The sequence below is a fragment of the Pan paniscus genome, chromosome 9, assembly GCF_029289425.2.
Source record: "Pan paniscus chromosome 9, NHGRI_mPanPan1-v2.0_pri, whole genome shotgun sequence".
NCBI lineage: Eukaryota > Metazoa > Chordata > Mammalia > Primates > Hominidae > Pan > Pan paniscus.
In genome coordinates this window covers 33166165-33191948 of record NC_073258.2, presented here as the reverse complement: position 1 = coordinate 33191948, position 25784 = coordinate 33166165, and the positions used below count along the sequence as shown (strand labels likewise).

At 37.3% G+C, this 25784-nt stretch overlaps 1 protein-coding gene across 2 annotated transcripts in view; it reads left to right on the top strand.

Annotated features, from left to right (window-relative positions):
• DCDC1 (doublecortin domain containing 1) overlaps window positions 1–25784 on the top strand; it is a 497588-nt gene that overhangs the window by 388163 nt on the left and 83641 nt on the right. For both annotated transcript variants that reach the window (XM_055094254.2, XM_055094255.2), the window contains exon 21: window positions 18909–19032. In XM_055094254.2, coding sequence (XP_054950229.2) covers window positions 18909–19032 — 124 coding nt within the window. The remainder of the gene's footprint in view (window positions 1–18908; window positions 19033–25784) is intronic.

Below are 25784 nucleotides of genomic sequence, written 5' to 3'. Positions count from 1 at the left end.
ACTTTCAGACTATATTTGTCTTTATAGATAAAGTGAGTTTCTTGTAAGCCACTGTATTAGTGTGTTCTCGCATTGCTGTAAAGAAAAGAGGTTTAATTGGTCCATGGTTCCACAGGCTGTAAAGGAAACATGGCAGCTTTTGCTTGGCTTCTGGAGATGCCTCAGGAAACTTACAGTCATAGTGGAAGTCAAATAGGGAGCCAGTACTTCACATGGCCAGAGCAGGAGGAAGAGAGAGAGGGGGGAGATGCTACATTTTTTTTTTTTTTTGAGATGGAGTCTCACTCTGTCACCCAGGTTAGAGTGCAGTGGTGCCATCTTGGCCCACTCTTTAACTTCCACCTCCCTGGTTCAAGTGATTCTCCTGCCTCAGCTTCATGAGTAGATGGGATTACAAGTGCACACCATCACGCCTGGCTAAATTTTGTATTTTTAGTAGAGATGGGGTTTTGCCATGTTGCCCAGGCTGGTCTCGAACTCCTGACCTCAGGTTATCCACCCACTTCAGCCCCCGAAAGTGCTGGGATTACTGTCATAAGCCACCGCGCCTGGCCGGTGCTACATACTTTTAAACAAGCAGATGTTGTGAGAACTCTTATCAAGATGACAGCACCAGGGGGATGATTTTAAACCATGAAAAACTACCCCTATGATTCAGTCACCTCCCACCAGGCCCCACCTCCAACATTGGGGATTATAATTGAACATGAGATTTGGGCGGGGACACAGATCCAAACCATATCAGCCACATAGTGTTTGATCATTTTCTTTTAATCCATTTGGCTTGTCTGTATCTTTTAAATGGAAAGTTTAATCTATTTACATTCAAGGTTATGTTATGATGTGAGGACTTATTTTTGTCAATTTATTAATTCTTTTTTTGTTTTCTTTTTTGCTATAGCCTTGTTTCTTTCTCTCTCTTTTATTTTTATCATTGTGGTTTGGTGGTTTTCTATAGTGGTAACATTTTAGTCTTTTCTCTTTCTTATTTATGTGTTTGCTCTACCAGTGGGTTTTATACTTTTGTATGTTTTCATGATGGTAGATATCATCCTCTTGTTTCCAAGTGTAGGATTTTAAGCATTTTTTGTAGGGCTGGTCTACTGATAACAAATTTTCTCAGCTTTTGCTTTTCTGAGAAAGACTTTATTTCTCCTTCATTAATGAAGGATAACTTTTCTGGATATAACATGTGACAGTTTTTTTCTTTCAGCATTTTGAATATATTATCTCATTCTCTCCTATAATGTTTCTACTAAGAAACCTGCTGTTAGTCTGCTAGAGATTTCCTCATAAGTGACTAGATGCTTTTCTCTAGCTGTGTTTAGAATTTTCTCTGTTATTGACTTTGCCAGTTATACTATAATATGCAATGGAGAAGACTTTTTTTAATTGCATCTATTTGAGGATCTCTGAGCTTCCTGTACTTGGATGTCTAAATCTCTTGCTGGAATTGGGAAGGTTTCAGTTATTATTTCATTCAATATGTTTTCTATCCTTTTTGTTTTCTATTTGCCTCCTGGGACACTGGAAATTCAAATATTTGATCACTTTATGGTGTGCCATATGTAATGTTGACTTTGTTTTTCTTTTCAAAATTTTTGTTTGATTGGTTATTTCAAAAAGCCTGTTTTTGGCCAGGTGCAGTGGCTCACGCCTGTAATCCCAGCACTTTGGGAGGCCGAGGCAGGCCGATCATAAGGTCAGGAGATCGAGACCATTGTGGCTAATACAGTGAAACCCCGTCTCTACTAAAAATACAAAAAATTAGCTGGGTGTGGTGGCGGGCACCTGTAGTCCCAGCTACTCGGGAAGCTGAGGCAGGAGAATGGTGTGAACCCGGGAGGCAGAGCTTGCAGTGAGCCAAGGTCGCGCCACTGCACTCCAGCCTGGGTGGCAGAGTGAGACTCCGTCTCAAAAAAAAAAAAAAAAAAAAAAAGTCCTGTTTTTAAGTTCAGAAATTCTTTCTTCTACATAACATACTCTTGTTGAAGCTCTCAAATGTATTTTTTTAATGTCATTCAATGGATTATTTCATTCCTAGGATTTGTTTGGTTCTTTTGTAATGATATCTATCTCTTTAACAAATTTCTCATTTATATCTTGAACTATTTTCCTAATTTCTTTGTATTGTTTATCTGTATTTTCTTGTATCTCACTGAGCTTCTTTAGTATCATTATTTTGAATTCTTTCTCTGGCATTTCATAATTTATTTTTCACTAGACTCTTACTGGAGAATTATTGTGTTCTTTTGTTCTTTTGGAGATGTGATCTTTTCTTGATTGTTCTTTTTTGTGTGTGTGTCTTTATGTTATTGATATCTGCATATCTGGCATAATAGTTGCTTCATCCAATTTTTTTGAATTAGCTTTTGTAGATGAGGACTTTTTCATGAAGATGTATTTACGGTGTTGGTTGGGTCAGTAATGTCTGTGATTTCCTCAGTGGATTAGGATGGAGTTGTTAGTTGTGGTGAAATTTTGCTGGGGATGGGGATACCAGGTGGAACTTTGTGTGTGTGGGGGGGCACCAGCTGTGATGATAGTGGCAGATTGGGTGGGCCCAACCTCAGGCCTCTGGAAGGAGTGCTCAGGTGCCAATGGTGGTGTGCTGTGCTGGGCAATCTCCAGGACCCCAGATGGCATGCTTAGGCACTGGATAAGGAGCTGGGCTGGGCCAACTTGACCTCAGGTCCCCTAAGGTGCATGCAGATGCTGGCTGTAGTAGGCAGATATGGGGTAATCCCCAGGTCCCTGGTGAAAAGGTTGAGTTGGGGGAAGGATCAGTGGCTGTGCTGTGGCCCTGCTACTGGGGAGGGCAGGGTTGCTGTCATTGGCAGAAACCATAGTCAGGCAGCTGGGGAGTGTACACTTTAGCCCCAGATAGTGGCTGCAGGTGGACTAGCTTGTCCTCAGGGCATTAGCAAATGTGTGACAGTTCCTCTGTTGGGGGTGGTGGAGTCACTGCCAATGGCTCATGCTTTGGCTTTGGTGGCAACTGCCAGCAGCAGTGGCAGAGTCTGTCCTTGGGGTGCTTGAAAATGTACATAGTTTTGCTGGTGGGAGCAGTGGGGTCACAACTAACAGCTTGCACTTCAGCCCTGGTGGCAGCAGCAAGCCACAGTGGTAGCTGCAAGTGGGAAATGTCAATGTAGCTCCATGGATTTGTAGATGTAGGGGCTGTTGGACCCCAGGGCAGGATGTAGTCTTGTGGGGACTGGGCCCTCAAAATGGTGCCATGCTGTAGCTGCTTAGGACTTGGGGAACCAGCATGAGCTCTCTCTCTCTGAAGCAATGCTGTTGTGTGGCCTCCAGGCATCTCACTATGTTAGTTTTAGGACCTGCGAGGGTTGAGGCACTTTCCCATGGCTCCAACTACAGGAGTCTACTGTGGAAATGTAGATTGCTAGGGATATCTTACTTACCCTTTCCGCACACTGGGGATCCTCTCCAGATTCCCATTCTATCCTAATTAAATAGGCTGCCTCATTTCCCTCCTTCCTTGCTTTTGGTGTTTTCTATCACTTCTCTGTTGAATTCCAGTGTTCTGTCTTAGATGATCTATTAGAAGTGTGATAATCTGCCCACTATTTTGGTTCTTCTTTGTGAAGGAGGCAAATACCAGATACCTCTAGTCAAGTCCCTCTTCTATGAACTTTTATGCAGTTACTAAGAATGATGAATATGAAAAACATAATGCAAATATTACCAGTTTTAAAGAAAATTAGGACATAAAAATTTTAAATGTAGTTTGATTATAATATTACAACTTGTTTTAAATAAAAGCAAATGAATGAAAATGACCTCCAAAAAATCTGTAGTAAAAAAGTCTAGCTAAAGAGGAATATGCAAATATGAATTATAAAATTTTCTCTATTTCTACACTCAAAACTTACCTCAAAGCAAAGAAGCAATTACTGTTGGAATTTATAACTTATTTTGAAATTATGTATTAGTTTCCTTTGGCTCGTGTAACAAACTGCCGCAAACTTGGTGACTTAAAACAATAGAAATTTATCTTCATAATTCTAGATGCCAGAAATTTAAAAATCAGTATCATTGAGCCAAAATCAAGTGTCAGTGGGGCTATACTACCTCTGGAGGTTATAGGGAACAATACATTCCTTGCCTCTCAGCTTTTGGTGGCTGCCAGCATCTCTTGGTTTGAGGCCTCATCACTTTAATCTTTGCTTTTGTGATCATATTGCCTTCCCCTCTTTTGTAGTGTCAAAATTCCTTCTGCCTCTCTCTTCTAAGGACACTTATGATTAGGTTTAGGGCCTAAACACAGATAATCCAGGAAATCTACCTATTTCAAAATCCTGAACTTAATCATACCCACAAAGTTTAATTTTGCCTCTAAAGTAATATTCATGTTTTAGGAATTAGGGTGTGAGCATCTTTAGAGGGACCATTATTCTACTACAGACTGTAACATATCAACTCTTTGTTTTGTAAATCTTGCAGTGGCTTTGGCCAAAAAAGAATCATTATTTAAGCATAAATAAATTGATTGGCAATGATGGAATTTCAGTACTTAATTTTGAGAAATAATTTTGAGTAGGGGAATTTTGTGATATCTTGCAAATTATATCATGCAAATGATCTCTTACTTAGAAGTAAATGAATTTGTGTGTTTATTTATGTTCTCTCACTTTAAAGATTTAAGAATTCAATAATTTCGAGTATCAATATATGGCAAATTGAGAAGTTAGAATTCACCAGCTAGATTTTAAATGTGCAGAATCCCTCCCTATACATTTCAAGACCCCTAGTGGATGCCTGAAACCACAGAAAATATCAAACCATATATATATATATATATATATATATATATATATATTTGATGTATATATAACCACAGGTAATATCAAACCATATATATACACACACTTTGTTTTTTCTTATATAAACATAAGTTAAAAAGTTTAATTTATAAATTATACACAGTAATACAATAGCAATAACTAGTAATAAAATAGAACAATTATAACAATATGCTGTAATAACGGTTATGTGAATGTGGTCTCTTCCTCTCTTTTTCTCTCTCTTTCAACAGGAGTTTTCCCTTTAGTATTTTCAGACTGTGGTTGATCGCTTGTTTCTGAAACTGAAAGCAAAACTGTGATAAAGGGGACTACTGGAGTCCAGGTTAACTTATTCATTCATTGAGTAAATAGCAGAATGTGTCCTGTGGGCTAGACACTGTTCTGAATCCTAGGGAACCAAATTCCCATGTCGTCTCTGTTGACTCTTCAAACCCCTCAGGAAGAATCAGTGGTGCTATGGTCAGTTCTCTGCCATACTTTCTACAAAACCCATGATTACCCTGATCACCTGTGTCACTGGTACCTATTCCATTGGCCCATCCTGCTCACCAAACTGGGACTCCTCAAGGATAGAAACTGTCTCAGTTCCTGGGATCCCTGGCACCCAGCAACATAAATGTAGGTGGTGAAAATGTGTTGGATGGTGTTTCCCAAGGCAGACTTTAGACAAAGCATCCTTGTTATTTCATTACATTTGTGGACTTCCTACTAATATTCATTCTTTTCCCATACCTCAGAGCTCTCATACCTCATCATTTCTTTTCTCTACCTAACTGCTCTTGTCCTTTTCATGTGGGACCTCTGGGGTGTTTTTCTTTGTTTTTCAGTTTCTTGTTCTTATTTCTCATCTGTTTCCTAAGATCTTTGATTGACACAGAACTGAAATGTGACTCATAATAGACTATCTATAGACTTTAAGAGCTGTTTGGGGAAATATTTCTGAATTGGAGATACTTTTGAAAAGCTATCACTCACTTCCTTATAACTTCTAATCTCTTTGACCTGTTCTGATGATTGAAGACTGTCCCACAATTTCCTGGGTAAACACACAGAACCACCTTAGACTAGGCAAGTGGGTCCCCTGGCCAGATCCCAGGCCCCAGGAGCCTTTACCTCGAAGTGTCTGCTTTGAAATTTTCTAAGATATCTCTGGTGACAAGAATGCTTTAAGTCCAGACTGGGATGGTGTGGGTCCCATCCCCATTTTTTCCCTTCAAGGCCCTCTTTGATCCTCTACTCATTGTGGGATTGGACAGATACCCTGAGAAGCTATAGGTTCAGAGGGTAACCTGATGAGTGGATCATTCTTGCTGGCCAGCACAATATTTCTTTTGTGGTATGATATGGAGACTGGGCCTCCAGAATGGTACTGACATGGTGATTTTTGGGTGACTCTCACTCATGTCAGATACAGAACAAGTTCAAGGCTCTGGACTTTGGATGATTCACTGCCTATTCTTGAGTTTAAGTTATGTGTGTACACCTATGTGTTGGCTTTCGCCTGTATGTGTTCTGACCATGGCACCACCTCTTGTCTATGGCAATCTTGCGTGAAGAATGGCAGCAGGTTTGCTTTATCCTTTGCACTCCACTAGTGTCCAAGGGACTCACTCACCCTGTCTGCAGGCTCCAAGCCACATGTCTGTTTGGCAGTCCTCTGGAAGTTACCATGCCTATCTTTTCTGAGGGCTTTAGAGATTACTGTTCTGAAGCCTCAACAAGCCATTTGGATCTATGTCCTCTCATACCTCTGATTGACATGACATGCTGTCCTGTTGATCTTAAGCCATGAAGAAGAAAGGATGAACATTCTTCGTGCAAATGAGACTCATCATTTCATTCTGCCTATTGGCCCCTCTTCCATCCTCCCCACTTGTGTTAAGGGTGAAGATGTGGTTAACATTGGAAGAAACCACATTCTTGAATGCAATGATTGTAGCAGAAAAAGTTCAAATATATATATAATTGGACTTATATTGGTCTATGATTATGCTATAAAATTCCAAAAAATAATTTTAACATGATTAGAAAACAAATAATCATTCACATTTTCCTACATACTCTGGGTAACACTTGTACTTGGTTATCATCAGTGAACTCCAGCAATGACCTCTGAGGGAGTCTTTGTAAGCTGGTATTCATGGATGGTGTGACGGATGCTGCGGTGTCATGAGTAATTATGTTAACAGCATTGCATCATGGTGTTAAGGAACTGCAGAGGCAAAAAGATCTATGCCCTGTCAATACAAATAAATTCCAAAGAGCCATGACAGTGGAACTTCTTGAGGGGAGGGATATGAAATTAGTCCAGAAGTGCACATTCGATGATAAAGAACACAAAGAGGTGGTTCCTGAACCTGAGATAATGTCTAGAACTTATGAAGAATCTTCACGTGCACCACTTGAGCAATAAACAAATGTATAAGCATCTCTTCTCTGTCCATTAATCACTATACCTCACACAGACCTGTAAGTTTTGGAATGAATTCTAAAATTGTGTTGTTTACATAGGCAAGTACCCTACGAAAACTATTTTTGCAGGGCACTGCACACCCTAGGAGTGGCCCTGGAGATTTAAAAAAAAAAAACATATTTTTAGTGCCAATATTTCTGAAGAGCTAACACTTCCTGCCTATAGGAGTGTTTCTTGAAGAACTTGGAGAAGTGGATGAAAATCAGAAGAAGGAAAAACAGGACAAGAATTTACGAAAACAGCAATGAGAATTAGGAAGGATATGACTTAATGGTGGCAGAAACACATGAAAATTTCCCAGAAGTAGATAGCAGAAAAAGCAGTAAAATGTTCAGAGGAAGTGCACAGGAAAATGTAAAAGACTGGGGTCAATGAAAAAATCCAAGATTATACTAGAAAGTGTGTTAAGCTAAGCTGCTGTGGCAAAGAGACTCCAAAACATTTAGGCTTACCCCGAAGCTCATTTCTGTTTGCATGATAGTTTATAGATAGGTAGTGCTACAGAGCTGGTAGGTGGCTCTGCCATTCTTATCATGTGGCTCCCACCTATGGCTCTAAAGCAGTTAGTCCAGCTCTTATCATCTCCCAGTCAGTGGGATGGAGAAGAGGGACTAGTGGAGTACATGTCCAGTTGCTTTAAGGGTAAGGTCTGTGAGTGGTGCCCATCATATCCACTCACAACCTATCTGGCCAGAACTTTGATACATGGCTACACCTAAATGCAAAGAAATCTTGTAATAGCTGGGTAGCCGTGTACCCAGCTAAAAGTCTATTACTACTGAAGGAAGAGAAAATTGATTTGGGGAATTAACTGGTTCTGTCTGATATGGACTTTAAGCACTTTAAGCAAAATTAGTTGACATAACTGAGGCCAGGAAATGACCAGTTGCAGATATGAATTGCTCTCTCTTCTAGCTCGAACTCTGTCTTTACTCGAAGAATCATATGTTTGGGAGTTATATAATATCAAAAGATTATTCTTCCTTGGTTTCTTGAAATGGCACGAACTTCTTTTGTATTCCTTGTAATGCCTAGTGTGGTGCTGGGGAGAGACAGCAAGTGCTCAAGAGAGCATTCATTTATCTTGCTTTCATTTAAATAAATATGGAAACTTTAGGGAGTTTATCCACCAAATATCTGAGATACCAAAGCTAACCTACCTATCAAGCCCAGATAGGTGATGAATGCAACAGATTCAAGAACTCCAGGATCACGTGTGGTTCCATCATAAGCAGGTATTGTTGAAGAAGGGATGGTTTTTTGTTTACAAATCTTGCACTTTGTAGAGACTACTGAGTTGCAAAGAGAGCTTTGCTTTTACACCAAGTATGAAACTCTGACTATGGGAGATAATGATAGGTTTTTAGTGCTGAATATAAATTACTCCTATGTATCCAGAATCTAAATAACCAGGAAGCTCAACCAACTAGAAAAACAAAACAAAATAGCAGGTAAAAGACTTATGTTAAAAGCGAACTTCCAAGAGATGTCAGGATTGGCTTTGTATCCATTTGTATATCCATTTATTTTTCTAGACTAAATATATATGTACTACTGGCAATTATTATTAATGTACCATATGTTTCCACCATATTTAATAATTAATCTTTTAAAAATAAATTTAGATTGTGTTAAGGTGCTTAAAGAAAATCAGTTGAGAGGGATATAATATAACATTATGGAAATTATGATGAAATAAATATTCTTTTCAGTGTCATTGTTGAAATGATTTCTTATTCTTAGAAACTCCCAGCTATACAGGATGGATTATTATCATAGCATAGCATTCTCCTTCTTAGCCCTTAATTGCCATTAAAGTCCAGTTCCTGTTTTAAATAATTTGCTAGTTATCAAAACAATGTAAAGAGATAGGGCAAAGGGGCATGAATATACAATAAGGCAGATGAACAAATTTCAACTGTATTTATTAGTTTGTACAAAATATTCCAGAAATAAAGTAGAATAATGTTTAATTTACAAAAATTACTTGATCTTTGTAAATTTTGGCTTGCAAATTAATAATGCTGCAGTCTTTAGTGTCTTGTTTCTTTTAGGATGAAGTTACTTAAAATTTAAATCTTAAAATAATTGTTTACATAAAATATTAATTTATCTTTAATGTTCATTGTAAGTTGCAAAATAAAAATGGGCTAAAATATTTCATACAGTGATACTGGTTAAAAACTAGAGAGTAATATTTGATGTATTCAGGTTTCAGCGGTGCATCTAACCTTTTAACCCTTAGGCAGTGTTTAAGACCAGCTTGTGCATGCAGTTCCACATTTGGAGTGATTTGTTCCCTGTCCAGAGTACTAGAACCTTAGAAAACTTCAAAACAGTTCAAATCCATGGAATTTTGATGGGCTATTTTCAAATTCCATCAAAGTAAGTCATTATTACTATTACTTTTTACAATCTATATATTTATTTTTCTTATCCTTTCCTTTTTTTTCAGAGATGGAGTACTTAAAGTCAGTCTTATCAACTGAATCCTATCAAAATTAATGCACAAAATATATTATTGTACCCGTATGAATAATATCCTCTTCACTGTTTCTACGGAAACATACCATTTTAAATTCATTATAAATACATTCTAAGTGCTATTATCTTGTTGCTTAGGTAATCCTAAAAACTGAAAAGTGGTCAGCAAAATAAATAGCACCTTGCGTAAAACAAAACGTTAAAGCGTTTCTTTAACAGTCGTGGGATGTGAATCTGATCATTTTAACCCTCATGTTTGTTAGACACTGCTTATTTGAGCTGGAATTTGCTGGAATATCTGTTATTTATCTGTTATATACTGTACCAGATCCAAATGATATATTGTCTAATTTTATTACTATGTTCATTACCTTATTGGAAACAATACAATTTTGTCCTGATAGAATATGAAAAAGACTATTTCTTTTCAACTAGGGCACATTTAGATTTGTTTTTGTTTTACTGTTGATTTCCAAGAGTACTAAATAGTATCTTTTTGTTACAATGTATACAGACTTGCACAAATTTTCATAGTTGTAGTTCCATTAAAGGCACTGGACTCCAAAAAATTATCTAAAGTATTTTTGTTTTCCATTACTTTAAAAGATTAATTGAATAAAGCATTGTGGTGGATCCGTGGCTCCATTAATCATTCTGAAATTGATATGTTTAATTCTGGATTTTGTTTTTGAGAGAGGAGATAACTGTCAATCAAATATTGAACAGAGACCCTAGTATTTCTTTTAAGTTCAAATAAATCTGGGAGGAAATTGCAACTTTGTTCATACTCCTATCCATGGAAGTAGATACTCATGAAGTATCATAAATAGAATTTTGCCTTTAATGGGAAGGCAAAGCTAATAAAGACATTATATTAAATAAATAAAATTGCCTTTGAAGCTTATTTGGCTGACTTGTGGGCTGTGTGTATACGTGAGTGTTTTCAAGTAGGTCCTTCCAAAGCCTGAGATGTTTTGTTTTATATAACGTTTCTATCAGAAATACAAATTGTTCAAGAACACCCCTGTCCACACTGAAGAAAAACATGGAAATATTAAATAGAAGCAAGTTCTCCAGGGGACTACGAAAAGGCTGCCTGCAAGCATTGCATGAATCACTGTCTCCACCTAGTGCTAGCTTTTAAGAATTAGGATTCCAGAGAACTTACTGATGCTGTAAAGTTCTAATTTGTGTTGTGCACATGTGTTGTCATTATAGCTGGGCCAGCTAGTGCCATTACAGTTAAGGGTCTGTCAGCTTTTCATTTATAAAGCAGAATATTAAGAGTTCTATTGCTTTTACATGAAAGGTCAATCTGTGTCAGAACTCTGCAGTCTAATAGCCTTTGCTCTATGTTAATGTTTATTAACAGTGTAAGTTGAACATGACCAGCTCATTTTAAAGACACCCTGATGGGCTGAAGTTATATAGGCACTGCAACCAGATAATGAAAAACTGTAGAAGTAAACTAAGATGTGATTTTATATCCATACAAGTATGCTTATATAAGATATATACATATAGTTGTTCTATTATATATTTATAGTTGAAGATTAAATTCCATCCCCAACACCCAACTTCTTGGTTGAGAGAGAATTTAGATTGAATTTAGACTCTTTTATGGCATACTACCTGAGAGTATGATCAGATAGAGATTTAGATTGCTCCTCACCCGTGTCTTTTGGGTGCTTCAATTTGAGTTTCCTAGTAAACAGTAGCCTGAAGAAGTTTATATGCTAAGGTTTATTAGGAAGTGCAATCCCAGGTCAGCAAAAGTGAAAGAAAAATGAAAGCAGGGAAGGGAAGGAGGGAAATAAAGTACCAGGTGGAGTGTGATGGATTTGGCCATAGCTTCAAAAGTAAACTCACTTGGGACACGTTTCATCCAGGTTTGTAGGACCCACATATCTTGGGAAGGAAAGGAAAGGGATTTATTTATTGATTCCTCTTGTCCCTAGGTTCTAATTAGTCAAAGTTTGCCCAAAGAGGCATTCAGTCCCCCTTACTTCTGGGTTATATTACTGATCCTCTGAGGACCTTTTAGGCAGTCACTGGGGAAGCCAGAGCCCATGCCCTGTGGGACAATATTTTATCTGAGACAGGAAGTGGTGGAATGACTGGTCAGCTCCAAGAAATGGAGCACTCCAGTAGTTCAGTGGGTATGAAGGAACACTCCATACCCATGAGCATTCCATAGTTCAGTGGGTATGAAGGAAGCTGTGCCAAAGTCTGGCCCTCTCTCTGGGAGTATATAAGAGAATCAGTGCTGGTAGAAGATGAAGTGACTACAGTGGTCGCCTAAGATCTTCACTGAACATGTGAACAGGGAGGAGAATGGGGCTGAGCGAATTTGGAGAGGCACGTAAACCGGGCCCAGTACAGTCCACCTCTTAGGCCATTCAGATCCACTTGCACCTCTAACAATATCCCTATCTTATAGGAGAATAAGATGCCCTCAATTCTGCCTCAAGGGGTTGGGGTTATAGTTAAGTACTTCAATGTGGTCATCCGTTGCAGTCTCCTAAAATGACTCAAAAAGGGTTTGCAAATCAAGCCTCAACCTTCACTGCTGCAGTTGGTCCTAAGACTCTGATTGGAAGGCATCAACTTCCTCCTCTTCCATCAATTTTAGATTTCTCTTATTCTTGGCCAGTGCTTTGACTAGTGTGAGTTACTTTACCCAGGACTTTATCCTTGAGAAGTCTCAGCCCTTAATGTATTTGCGCATACTAGACTATGACTGATGCAATTGCCCCTTTCCTCTATTCACTGGGCATAGAAGCACTACCAAATGTCCCCAAGGTCCCCTGGGTTTCAGACCTTTGCCTCCACTGTGTAGGGGCAAATTTCAGTCCTCATGGCAATCAAGATCAATTCTCCAATCACTCCCCAGGTCAGTGGAAGACTTATTGCATCCACTGGCAGAAGTGTTACCACAGTGAAAATCAGTACCCAGCAAAGCCTAAGGTTTTAGAAATAGGAATACAGATTCTGAAGTAGCTTTTTGAAAGTGATGGCAAGAAGGGCCAGTTCTCCCTCTACCACTGGTTTCTGAACCCATGTATTCTAGCTGTTAAGGACACACCACCATGTAATGCTGGGATTATTGCATATACTGATCCTTAGGATAACACCCCAACCTTACCAGTGTTACCCCAAGCTGGAGACTTAGTTCAGACTTCAGGGCCATTCTTTCATTCTCTGATGCCAACTGCTTCTGGGAGATAATGTACAATGTAAGACAGGTGAATCCTGTGGTTCACTATTGCACCTCCTTTGCCATAAAATGGGTCTCTTAATCTGAGACAATGTTGTGTGTGATATCAGGTCAATAGATAAACATTCTGATGGGGCACTTTGGGCATCCTGTCTACTTGGTTGTTGAGAACCTCTTCTGTGATAGATGCTCTCTGGTAGGCATTTACATGACAAATAAAGATTCATGAGCTTTATACCCTCCCCATAGATCCATCCACATACTTTTTCCTCAAAATTCCGTTTCCCTGATCTTCCAGTTTTGTCTTCTTGAGGCTTCTGATCAGCAGGTGAAATCATTAATAATGTGTCAACGTATATCCACAGCTCTGGTTACTTATACTTTCTACAAAGTGGATGATCAAGTATTCCACTCACAGCTCAAACTAATGGGACAATTTCTCACCACTGTCCTTCAGGGACACATCCAAGTGGGACTATAAATGTAACAGCAGTGCACTCTGACCAGCACTAACACATCACACTGACCTCTTTGTGAACCAGGCTTGAGTTCTTCTGCCATTAAGTCAAATAGTCATAGAGAAACTGTCTTCAGGCCATAGGTGTAAGTTAAGGGAGAGGAATCAGTGCAAAAACCTGGATTTGCTTGAGCCTGATCCTAAATATTTCACTTCCATTGTACAATATAGGATGTCGTTGCATCTGTCTTACCACATGTCATGAAGGATATTACCACACCCAGCTCATGATGGGTGGCTCAGTTTTCATAGTCACTTCACCATGCATGTCCCAGTTCTTAGTCTCAAAAACAGTGTTTCAGTAAACCAGGGATTGTTTTTCAAAAACACAGTTGTTTTCTGTTGCAAAGAGGATGATCTTGCTCAACAATCTGAGGACCAACACTGCACCTCTCTTACTGGGCTTACCAGAGACTTAACACAGAATCCTTTATCACCTCAGATAACTTTAGTATGATTGGGTCTGCCAGGTCAGAAGGAGGAAATACCCTTTGTGAGATGTTTCTGTTAGTTCAGGTATGTTTTAAGAAAAGACCTTTGACTTCGGCAATGTGAAAACCCTTATGAGGCAGTTTCACTGGAGTTTCAGAGATGAAAATCTAATAGGAATGGTTTAGGAGAGAAAGGGAAGAGAATGAAAAAGGAGATGAGTCTTTTAAGGTCTTTGCTGCAAAGGGACACACAGAAATAAGGCAATAACTAGTCATGGATGTGGGTGTAGAGAGGGTTCTTTTTTCCATGTCAGATTGTCAGACATTATGCAGATGGAATGATGCAGAAGGGAAGGAAAATTAACAGCAGAAAGCAGGAGCAAAGTCCTAGATGAGGGAGGATAAGGGTCCGAGGCACAAGCACAAGTATTGGCCTTCAATCAGAGAATAGACAGCTCCGCTATAGTGGAGGGCAGGAGGGCAGGCAGAGTGTATGGGTACAGAGGCAGGGAGCTGGGTAGATTTGCTGGTGGGAGGATGAGGAAAGTCTTCTGACCACTTCTATTTTCTCAGTGAAATAAGAAGGGCTCCAGCAGACATTGAGAAATGGGCAGTGGGAAGTGAGAGGTTTGATGAGAAAGAAGTCATGTGCCCCTCAGGGGTTGGAGTCAATGGGATGGAGGAATGCAGTGAGATGGCCCAGCAGTGCTAAGGGTCCACTTGAGGTTTGTGGTTATAAATTTAAAAGAGTAGTTGTGAACACTACCCGATCTCATGCTCCCTCTTTATAAAAAATATATTTTAATGACTTCTTTATTATCCTAAAATAAAATTTTTAGTTAAGATAACCTACCCACTAATGTAATTTTAAAGAAATGGTTGACCAGTAATAATTATGGAAATAAAAGAAAAATAACTTTAAAAGTAATATATATTATAATATAGATTCTCAGCACAGCTATTCTGGACAACATTAAGTTTGCAGATACTTGTTCCTATGCATAGAACAAACTGGATATGTGAACTATAAATACCAAAGGATACAACTATGTTGTATTGGTGACTCAGATACCATAAATGGTAATGCTATCAATGATGTGATTTTTCCAAAATAGTGAACAACATAAAAAAAATCAGAGCTTCCCTACTTGAGATACTGGAGGGAGCTGAATTTCTATAAAATTCAGTGTGTATGAAAAAGTACTTTGGGCTGGGCATGGTGGCTCATGCCTATACTCCTTGCACTTTGGGAGGCCAAGGTGGGAGAATTACTTGAGGCCAAGACTTTGAGACCAGCATGGGCAACATAGCTACCCCATCTCAATAAAAAAAAAAATGGTGTCATTTTGTAAAATATACTTTGGTTTTAGACTCCAATTTTCCCCAACATGAATGCTCAGAGGGAAATTTGAAAGTCTGTGAGATGCAGGACAAACTTTCCCATATTTTGAAGGATATTTGGTATTCTTGGTCTCCTGCCAGTTAGATGACAGTAGTGTCATCTAATCATTGTGACAACCAAAAAAGTCCTCAAATTCTTAAACACTCCCTAGTATATCCGTACTGCTCCCCAAACCACATTGTGATCTGATCATTTGTAGCAATTTCATTCATGGTTGTTTGTGTTTTTCTCCAACCACTGATCAACTCTTCAAGTATAGGCTTTGAGTTGGACTTAACCAGAGTTGGTTTATTTATTTATTTTTTAAGTTAATACAGAGAAGGAGAAGGGGCAATGGGTTGAGGGCAAGCACAAGAGAGTGGCTATGACGCTGGACCATGAATCTTAACTGAGTACAAAGGGAAGAGCCTACCTGGCAGGGAGGTTATGGAGTATAAATAGGTGATCAATGCAGTGGCTTGGATAATCTGGAAGAGTTGAGGAATTATTGGAATACGGATACTTAAATACATGAACTAGAGAAAAAGGAGGTGGTGGTGAAAGGGTGATGGTGTTGAAAATAGGATTTTGAAATTGGTGTAGTTATTTGTATTGACCAGTTTGAGGTTGTGTTCATGGGAAGGGTAGGCTGATATTTGAAAAGGGGTTAAAGTCTTGGGAGGCCCTGAGAGGCCAGGGTGGATTGTCTACTCAGATAATGAAAAGATGTTGGATAATTACAGGAGCAGAGAGGTAGAGAGAACAAAAGTAAGCCAGGATAGTAAACTCTTCAATAAATGAGAAGAGAGGATATAGGAGAACTGATATAAATGCAACTAGGAAGTGAAGTAGGTGTTATGGTCTATTGATATGTGCTTCAAAGTGACTGGGGATCTTTGGAAGTGGATGGAGTAACAATAAACTAGATATGGCTATGAGAAACAACAAAGCAAGCTTTTATATCTTCAGGCCCAGAAGATATTGACGTGTGAATGAGAAAACTACAAGAAAGGTTTTCAAAAGAAGCGGGTTCTTGGAGGTAGACCACGTATTCCAAAAACTAAAATAAAATTGGTATGATTTAAATATATGTGTTCCTGTTACTTTCACCTGCAGTTGTAGGAGCTTACCGCCTTCTGAAGTTGTTCGCTAATATTCCAATAACTCAAATATGTTGTCTGAATTAATGAACTTTCCATTTCTCTTTAGACTTCAATTTGGGTTGCTGGGTATTTGTTGTCTTGTATGTAGCCAACACTCCACGAAACAAGATGTATAAAAAGCATTGCTCAGATAATGAATTTGTGATTTCACAGAGCAAAGAAGAGAAATACAAGGCCAAGTACTATGGATGGATCTGATGGGGCTAAGGGATCTCAGAAAATTTGCAGGCTCAGATGACCATCATGTGCACTGGAAAATTATGGGTGATGCACTGCTCCTGCACTCTAATTCATTAATCAGTGATGTATTGCATTAGTAAATGTCCATCGTTTCATTTCTAGGACCAGTATTTCTTAGCTATTATAATTATGCTCTTGCCACAATGTTACATTTTATTGGCTAATACTGATTTAGGAATTTTACATCTTTAATTATAAATACAATTGCTGTATCACTTGTTAAATTACCACTGACTAACTTTATTATGAAGCTTATCTCCCCTTCATGGGATGAATTAACTAGTTTTCTGTATCTTTATGGTTTAAAGTATTTTATATCACATGAAAAGATCTGTCCCATGTTCTGCAAAGATATATAATCAGGAGCTCGTTTTTAATATTTTCTATTTCAAATCTGTGAGGTTTTTTCCAGAAATTAATTTATTCATTAGAATTGTTGTATTTAGGCTGGGCACGGTGGCTCACACCTGTAATCCCAGCACTTTGGGAGGCCGAGGCGGGCAGATCACGAGGTCAGGAGATCGAGACCATCCTAGATAACACGGTGAAACCCCGTCTCTACTAAAAATACAAAAAAATAGCCAGGCGTGGTGGCAGGCGCCTGTAGTCACAGCTACTCGGGAGGCTGAGGCAGGAGAATGGCGTGAACCCGGGAGGCGGAGTTTGCAGTGAGCCGAGATCGATCGAGCCACTGCATTCCAGCCTGGGCGACAGAGCGAGACTCTGTCTCAAAAAAAAAAAAAAAAAAAAAGAATTGTTGTATTTATTAATATATACATGCATAATATACTCTTACTTTTCATTTTGTTAATGTTAAATATTTAGCTCAATTTTTCTGTTTGGTTTGTCTTACATTCTTATTCATCTAGATTTATTTGCAAGAGATTTGCTATTATATTTTTTATTTCAAAGACATATTTTGGGGGTTGTTTCTACTTTTTGCCTACTATTAATAGTGCTGCTGTGAACTTTCATGCACAAGTATTGTTTGAATACGTACTTTCAAATCTTTTGAGTTTATAAACCTAAGTATGGGATTGCTGGGTCACGTGGCATTCTAATATTTGACTTTCTGAAGAACTGCCAAACTGAAAAACACTTCTTTGGACCATTCTGCTGAGGGTCTACTTTCCAAGTTATTGATTTCTATTTGAACCTTTATTATAATTCCCCTTCACATATTTTTCCTTAGGACAATTTTATATTTAAAAAATAATAATTTGAGTTGAATGCTTTATTAATTTCCCTTCTCTACTTAGCTTTTAATAAATTAGCACTTAATATTATAAATTTATCTTTGGATATAATTCTACATGTATCCTGTAAGGTTTCAAGTACGTTATTTCATTGCTTACTAAATAACTACTGATCACATTTTTCCCCCCCATCTGGTATGATAGAGTTTTAGGGAAGAAATGTGTGTTTACTTATAATTAATATAATGCTTATGATAATAAATATTATAATACTTATTAATGTAATTAATATAATTACTACATAATATAATATGTGGTCGAAATTTTAAAATTGCATTTATATCTGATTTTATTTTCTCATTTGTCACAATATATGACTTATTCCATTTTTATTTCAAAACTATATTAAAGTTTACTTTGTGTATATGTGGCAAATATTACAAATATTCCATGAATTGTTGAGAAAGATATATTCTCCATTAGCATGTTACAGTGTATATAAATACTTGCATTTATTACTTATAGCATTCAGATATTTTGTTTCTATTACTTTAAAAAATTTATCTGGTACTTTGCAATCTGTTGGTCTTTTAATAATGTATCCCACAATAATTGTATGTCAGCTAACTTCTCTTTTACTGTCTAAAGTTTTGCTTAATTTTTATGTTAATATTGTTATTTATGTCATTGTTATTATAAAAGGACTGTTATTCTACTTTACCTTTTGCCTCAAATATAGTTGTCTAGCAATAACATTGCCAATTTTGCCTTGATGCTTTCCTGATTTTAAAATTTATTATTTTTTAGTAAGTTACTCTCATTTGTGTCTCTTTACACAGCAAATTTTCAGATTTGGGTTTTTAATTCAAACTGAGTTTTTGCCTAGTGTATAGTAAGTACTCAATGAATAAAATGAATATTTTAAAGTGATATTTAACCTTGCTAAATTTCTTTTTGTTTTTTATCTTTTGTTTTAGGTGGGCCATAAAACATGAAGGAACCAGTAAGCCAGGCCAGTGGAAACATTCTAGAGTTGAAAATCCTCTATGGAACAAGCTTACCTACATGTGGCCTGTCCTTCCCAGCGGCCAACTTAATGAGGTTGTGTTGCTTAGCTTAAGAGATGGTCATTGAGACTTACTTTAAGGCCCAGTTGTGTGGTCAAATTCCTGACAACTTCCATATAGCTTTTGAATTGCAGCTGTTAGGTACAAGATATCAAACTTGCTAATTCTGTTGTTCTATCAATTAATTAGAAAGATGTGTTTAAGTCTCCCATTATGGAGATGAACTTATCTATTTTTTCTTGTAACCTGTCAAATATTGCTTCATATATTTTGAGATTTAATTCTTAGGCACACACGTGTTCAAAATATTATATCTCCCTGGTGGATTGAAACTTCTATTATTATGTAGAAACTGTCACTAGCTCTAGTCACTAGTCTCATTTATCCAATACTAATAGAAACATTCCAACTTTCTTTTGGTTATTATTTTCCTAGTATATCTTCTTTCCACCCTTTCCTTTCTGTGTTTATATATTCTTCTGTTTTAGAGGGGCTCCCAGTAATCAGCATATGGTTCATTTAAAAATTTTATCTGGCAATTTTTGTCTGTAGTCTAAAGTATTGGGTCTTTTCTATGTGTTGCAATTACAGGTGTGAATTGTATTTGGATTATTATGTGCTTTCTATTTGTCCTGGCTTTTCTGTTTTCTCCCCTCACCCCTTTCTTGTGTTCTTTCAGACCAAATGTTTTTTTTCTCATTACATTTTCCCCATCAACTAGTTTGGAAATTATAACATTTTTATTCTGTTTGTTTCTGAACATTTTAGCTTGCATACCTAAGTGATCAAAGTTTAAAGTTAACAAGCATATTAATTTGTTACTTTCTTCTCTCAAATAATCTAATCATATGATTTGTGACTTATATGCTATTATAGTAATATAGTGTAATTTTATCTTTTAATAATTTTCCATTAGATCACATTGTGTGTAGTCAATATATATTTAGAGTTATCCCCAATTTTTCATCTTTCTGGTTATAATTTCTTCTTATGTTCCAGTCCTTCCACCTGGGCTACTTTCTTTTAGCTGAATACAACCTTCTTTTAGTTATTGGTAGCAAGCTCTTCTCATTTTTACTTATCTGAAAATGTCTTTATTTTGCCCTTATTCATGTAAGGTATTTTCACATAGCAAAGCAAATACATCATCACTGACTTCTACTTTCCATTGTTGTTATGGAGAGGTCAGCTGTCATTCTAAATGTATTCCTATGTAGGTATCTCTCTTTTTTCTCTGGTTGGTTTTAATATCTTCTCTCTGGTATTCTACAGTTTCAGCACAATATATCTGGGAGAAGATTTCTTTTTATTTATCATCCTTCAGATTCTAAGATTGTTTGGGGTTCTTGAATCTGTGGATTGGCATCTTGCAGAATTTCTGGAAAATTATCACCTATCAACTCTTCAAATATTTTCTCTCTTATATTCTCCCACTCCCTTATTTTTTCTTTAAAAATTTATTTATAATTATTATGGACACATTGTATTTATAAATAATTTATGAGATACATGTGATGTTTTGATACAGGCAAATCATGTAGTGTGTAATGATAAAATCAGAGTAATTAGAGTATCCATCACCTCAAGCATTTATCATTTCTTTGTTTTAGGAACATTCCATTTCTACTATTTTGGTTATTTAAAAATATACAGTAAATTGCTGTTTAGTCATTCTATCGTGCTACTGACTACTAGATCTTATTCATTCTATCTAAACTGTAGTTTTGTACCTATTAAACAACCTCTCTTTATTCCCTCCTCCCCGCTACCTTTCCCAGCCTCTGGCAACCATCATTCTAGTCTCTATCTCCATGAGTTAAATTTTATTTATTTTTTTGCTCCTATGTGTGAGTGAAAACATGCAATATTTGTCTTTTTGTGCTTGGCTTATTTTACTTAACAAAATGTCCTCCAGTTCCATCTGTGTTGTTGCAAATGACAGGATTGCATTCTTTTTTATGGCTGAAATACTTCACTGTGTATACATACATTTTCTTTATCCATTCATCTGTTGATGAATACTTAGGTTGATTCCATATTTTGCCATTATGAATAGTGCTGAATAGTGCTGCAATAAACAAGGGAATGCAGACATTTCTTTGATGTATTGATTTCCTTTCTTTTGGATGTATATCCAGTAGTGGGATTACTGGAACATATGGTAGTTCTATTTTTAGTTTTTGGAGGAACCTCCACACTGTTCTCCATAATGGCTGCACTAATTTACATTCCCACCAACAGTGTAGGGTTGGTGGGAGAAAAGGTTTCTCTTTCTTCTTCTTCTCACCAGCATTCATTGTTGTCTTTCTTTTGGATAAAAGTCATTTTAACTGGGGTGAGATGATATCTCATTGCAGTTTTGATTTTCATTTATCTGATGATTAGTGATATTGAGCATTTTTGCATATACCTGTTTGCCATTTGTATGACTTCTTTTAAGAAATGTCTATTCAGCTCTTTTGCCCATTTTTTATTATTATACTTTAAGTTCTGGGGTACAGGTACACAACGTGCAGGGTTGTTAAATGGGTATACACTTGCCGTGGTGGTTTGCTGCACCCATCAACCCATCATCTATATTAGGTATTTCTCCTAATGCTATTCCTCCCCTAGCCCCCCACCCCCTGACAGGCCCCATTGTGTGATGTTCCCCTCCCTGTGTCCATCTGTTCTCATTGTTCAACTCCCACTTATGAGTGAGAACATAACGGTGTTTGGTTTTCTGTTCTTCTGTTAGTATGCTGAGAATGATGGTTTCCAGCTTCATCCATGTCCCTGCAAAGGACACGAACTCATCCCTTTTTATGGCTGCATGGTATTCCATGGTGTATATGTGCCACATTTTCTTTTTCCAGTCTATCATTGATGGGCATTTGGGTTGGTTTCAAGTCTTTGCTATTGTGAATAGTGCCACAATAAGCATACATGTGCATGTATCTTTATAGTAGAATCATTTATAATTCTTTAGGTATATACTGAGTAATGGGATTGCTGGGTCAAATGGCATTTCTGGTTCTAGATCCTTGAGGAATCACCACACTGTCTTCCACAATGGTTGAACTAATTTACACTCCCACCAACAGTGTAAAAGCATTCCTATTTCTCCACATCCTCTCCAGCATCTGTTGTTTCCTGACTTTTTAATGATCGCTATTCTAACTGGCATGAGATGGTATCTCATTGTGATTTTGATTTGCATTTCTCTAATGACCAGTGATGATGAGCTTTATTTAATATGTTTGTTGGCTGCACAAGTGTCTTCTTTTGAGAAGTATCTATTTATATCCTTTGCTCACTTTTTGATGGGGTTGTTTGCTTTTTTCTTGTAAATTTGTTTAAGTTCTTTGTAGATTCTGGATATTAGACATTTGTCAGATGGATAGATTGCAAAAATGTTCTCCCATTCTGTAGGTTGCCTTTTCACTCTGATGATAGTTTCCTTTGCTTTGCAGAAGCTCTTTAGCTTAATTAGATCCCATTTGTCTATTTTGGCTTTGTTGCCATTGCTTTTGGTGTTTTAGTCATGAAGTCTTTTCCCATGCCTATGTCCTGAATGGTATTGCCTAGGTTTTCTTCTAGGGTTTTTATGGTGTTAGGTCTTATGTTTAAGTCTTTAATCCATCTTGAGTTAATTTTTGTATATGGTGTAAGGAAGGGGTCCAGTTTCAATTTTCTGCCAGTTTTCCCAACACCATTTATTAAATAGGGAATCCTTTCCCTGTTGCTTACTTTTGTCAGGTTTGTCAAAGATCAGATGGTTTTAGATGTGTGGTGTTATTTCTGAGGCCTCCGTTCTGTTCCATTGGTCTATATATCTGTTGTTGTAGCAGTACCATGCTGTTTTGGTTACTGTAACCTTGTAGTATAGTTTGAAGTCAGGTAGCATGATGCCTCCAGCTTTGTTCTTTTGGCTTAGGATTGTCTTGGCTATGAGGGCTCTTTTTTGGTTCCATATGAGATTTAAAGTAGTTTTTTCTACTTCTGTGAAGAAAGTCAATGGTAGCTTGTTGGGGAGAGCATTGAATCTATAAATTACTTTGGGCAGTATGGCCATTTTCACGATTTTGATTCTTTCTATCTATGAGCATGGAATGTTTTTCCATTTGTTTGTGTCCTCTCTTATTTCCTTGAGCAGTGGTTTGTAGTTCTCCTTGAAGAGGTCATTCACATCCCTTGTAAGTTGTATTCCTAGGTATTTTATTCTCTTAGTAGCAATTATGAATGGGAGTTCACGCATTATTTGGCTCTCTGCTTGTCTATTATTGGTGTATAAGAATGCTTGTGATTTTTGCACATTGATTTTGTATCCTGAGACTTTGCAGAAGTTGCTTATCAGCTTAAGAAGATTTTGGGCTGAGATGATGAGGTTTTCTAAATATACAATCATGTTATCTGCAAACAGAGACAATTTGACTTCCTCTCTTCCTATTCAAATACCCTTTATTTCTTTCTCTTGCCTGATTGCCCTGGGCCAGCCACTTTCAATACTATGTTGAATAGGAGTGGTGAGAGAGGGCATACTTGCCTCGTGCCAGTTTTCTAAGGAAATGTCTATTCAGCTCTTTTGCCCACTTTTTTTGTTAGGTTATTTGATTTTTTTTCCTATTGAGTTGTTTGAGCTTCTTATGCATTCTAGTTATTAGTCCCTTCTCAGATGTGTAGTTTGCAAATATTTTCTTCCATTCTGTGGGTTGTCTCTTTACTTTGTTGCTTGTTTCGTTTGCTGTTGCAGAAACTTTTTAGCTTGATGTGATCCCATGTTTTCATTTTTGCTTTGGTTTCTTGTGCTTTTGTGCTATTACTCAAGAAATTCTTCCCAGACTATTCTTGTGCTGAAGTTACTTCCTAATGTTTTCTTCTAATAGTTTCATAAGTTTAGGTCTTAGATTTGAGAATTTAATTCATTTTGATTTTATTTTTGCATATGTTGAGAAATAGGGGTCTAGTTTCATTCTTCTGTATACGGATATCCATTTTCCCCCAGCACCATTTATTGAAGAAGGTGTCCTTTTCCCATGGTATGTTCTTAGCATATTTGACAAAAATAAGTTCACTGTAAATGTGTGAATTTATTTATAGGCCGTCTATTCTATTCATTTAGTCTATATGTTTTTATGCCAGTACCATGCTATTTTGGTTACTATAGCTTTGTAGTACAATTTCAAGTCAGGTAATGCTTCACTCTGTTCCTTAGAGAAATCTGATTAGGTGCACACAAGACCTTCTTATTTTGACTTCCATGTCTCTTAACTCTTCTTTAATATTTTTCATCTCTTTGTATCTTTATGATGCATTTTTGCATCATATTTTCAGACATTTTTCTTCCAGATTATTAATTTTCTCTTCATCTTTGTCTAATATTATTTAAACTCCAAGGATCAACCTGTGATATGAATCCTCAATGATTATTTTTCTTCACACAGTGAAAATGTTTGAGATAGTCTGTTTTACTTGTAACATCCTGGAAAAGTATTATTTATGGTTTACCTTTTCAGTGAGATTTAGCCTATTGTGATTCTTGTTTTATGAAGGGATATGGTCTCCTGTTAGATTTCCTTTCTTGGCTGACCTTTGGAATTTGTGTCCTGAGCCCTTCCTCTGCAAGACCAAATTCCATCCAGATAAAAGCTAGGTTGAGCATTCTGCTTATCTCTCTGGATCTCTAGTATGTAATATTTTATTTCTAGGTCAATGGCACAGTCTAAAAGATTTTTTAGAAATAATTTATCCTGACTTTTTAGTTGTTTGCAGCAGAGAGTCAATCAACTTGTCTAATTTGTCATATTTTCTGGTCTCAACCAGTTTTTATTCTTTCCTCTTAAAAATCATGATCCCCTGTGCTTTCTCACTGATTGAATCAATGAGTCGCAGCACTTTTGATCATGAACAGATGGAGTCTGAAGCCAAGAAGTCATTGTTTTGGCCCCTAAAGATGTTCTTAAACTTAGACTCTAGTGAAGCAACAGTCTGGAAAACTGAGTTTTGTTAAAAGAAGAAAAGAGTTATTCAAAATAGCAAAAGCATTGTGGTGGGCAGTCTAAGTCAGTGGCTTGATGAATTAATATGTTTGAAACTCAGGGTTTGAGGGCCCACATGGAGCCAAGCATGAAGGGGTGGCATGGAGAGACAAGGAGGCCAAGCATGAGCCAAGAAAAGACTGAATTGCACCGATTTTTCTACAGAGGTTTAAGGAGGATGAGGCTAAAACCAGAGATCAGGCAGGATAACGTACACCACTGCTGGTGGTAAGCAGGTGCCAGCAGGTTGCCTAGTAGCCAAATAGGGCAAGAGGAATGTCCTTAGAGGCCTCTGAGAATCCAGGACATCACAAGTACCTCCATATGGACACCGTGGACCTCTTTCCCAATGGTATATGATTTATTGAGCTTTCATATGAACTCAGAAACCATCTTCAGGGGGAAAAGTGTATCTCTGAAAGGAAACAACAGTCCTGTTAAGAAGTTTGAACCTTCAATTTGATTGAATAGGTAGTCAAAAGGACAGAGCTAAAAAACGAACAAAAAAAGAGGCTGTTTTAAATAGGCAGAAACTGGGACACTTCTAGTTGGAATGTCAAGCTTCCCACCCACCTAATGGATGGGTGGTGAACAGAGCTGCCTCACAAGAAGATACTTTTTTTATGTAGGGAAAGAGAAACAATTATAATTATTACAAATTTCGTAGATTGTACATATCTATAGATAGATAGATAGATAGATAGATAGATAGATAGATAGATAGATAGATAGATTTTTGAGATGGAGTTTTGCCCTTGTTACCCCTGCT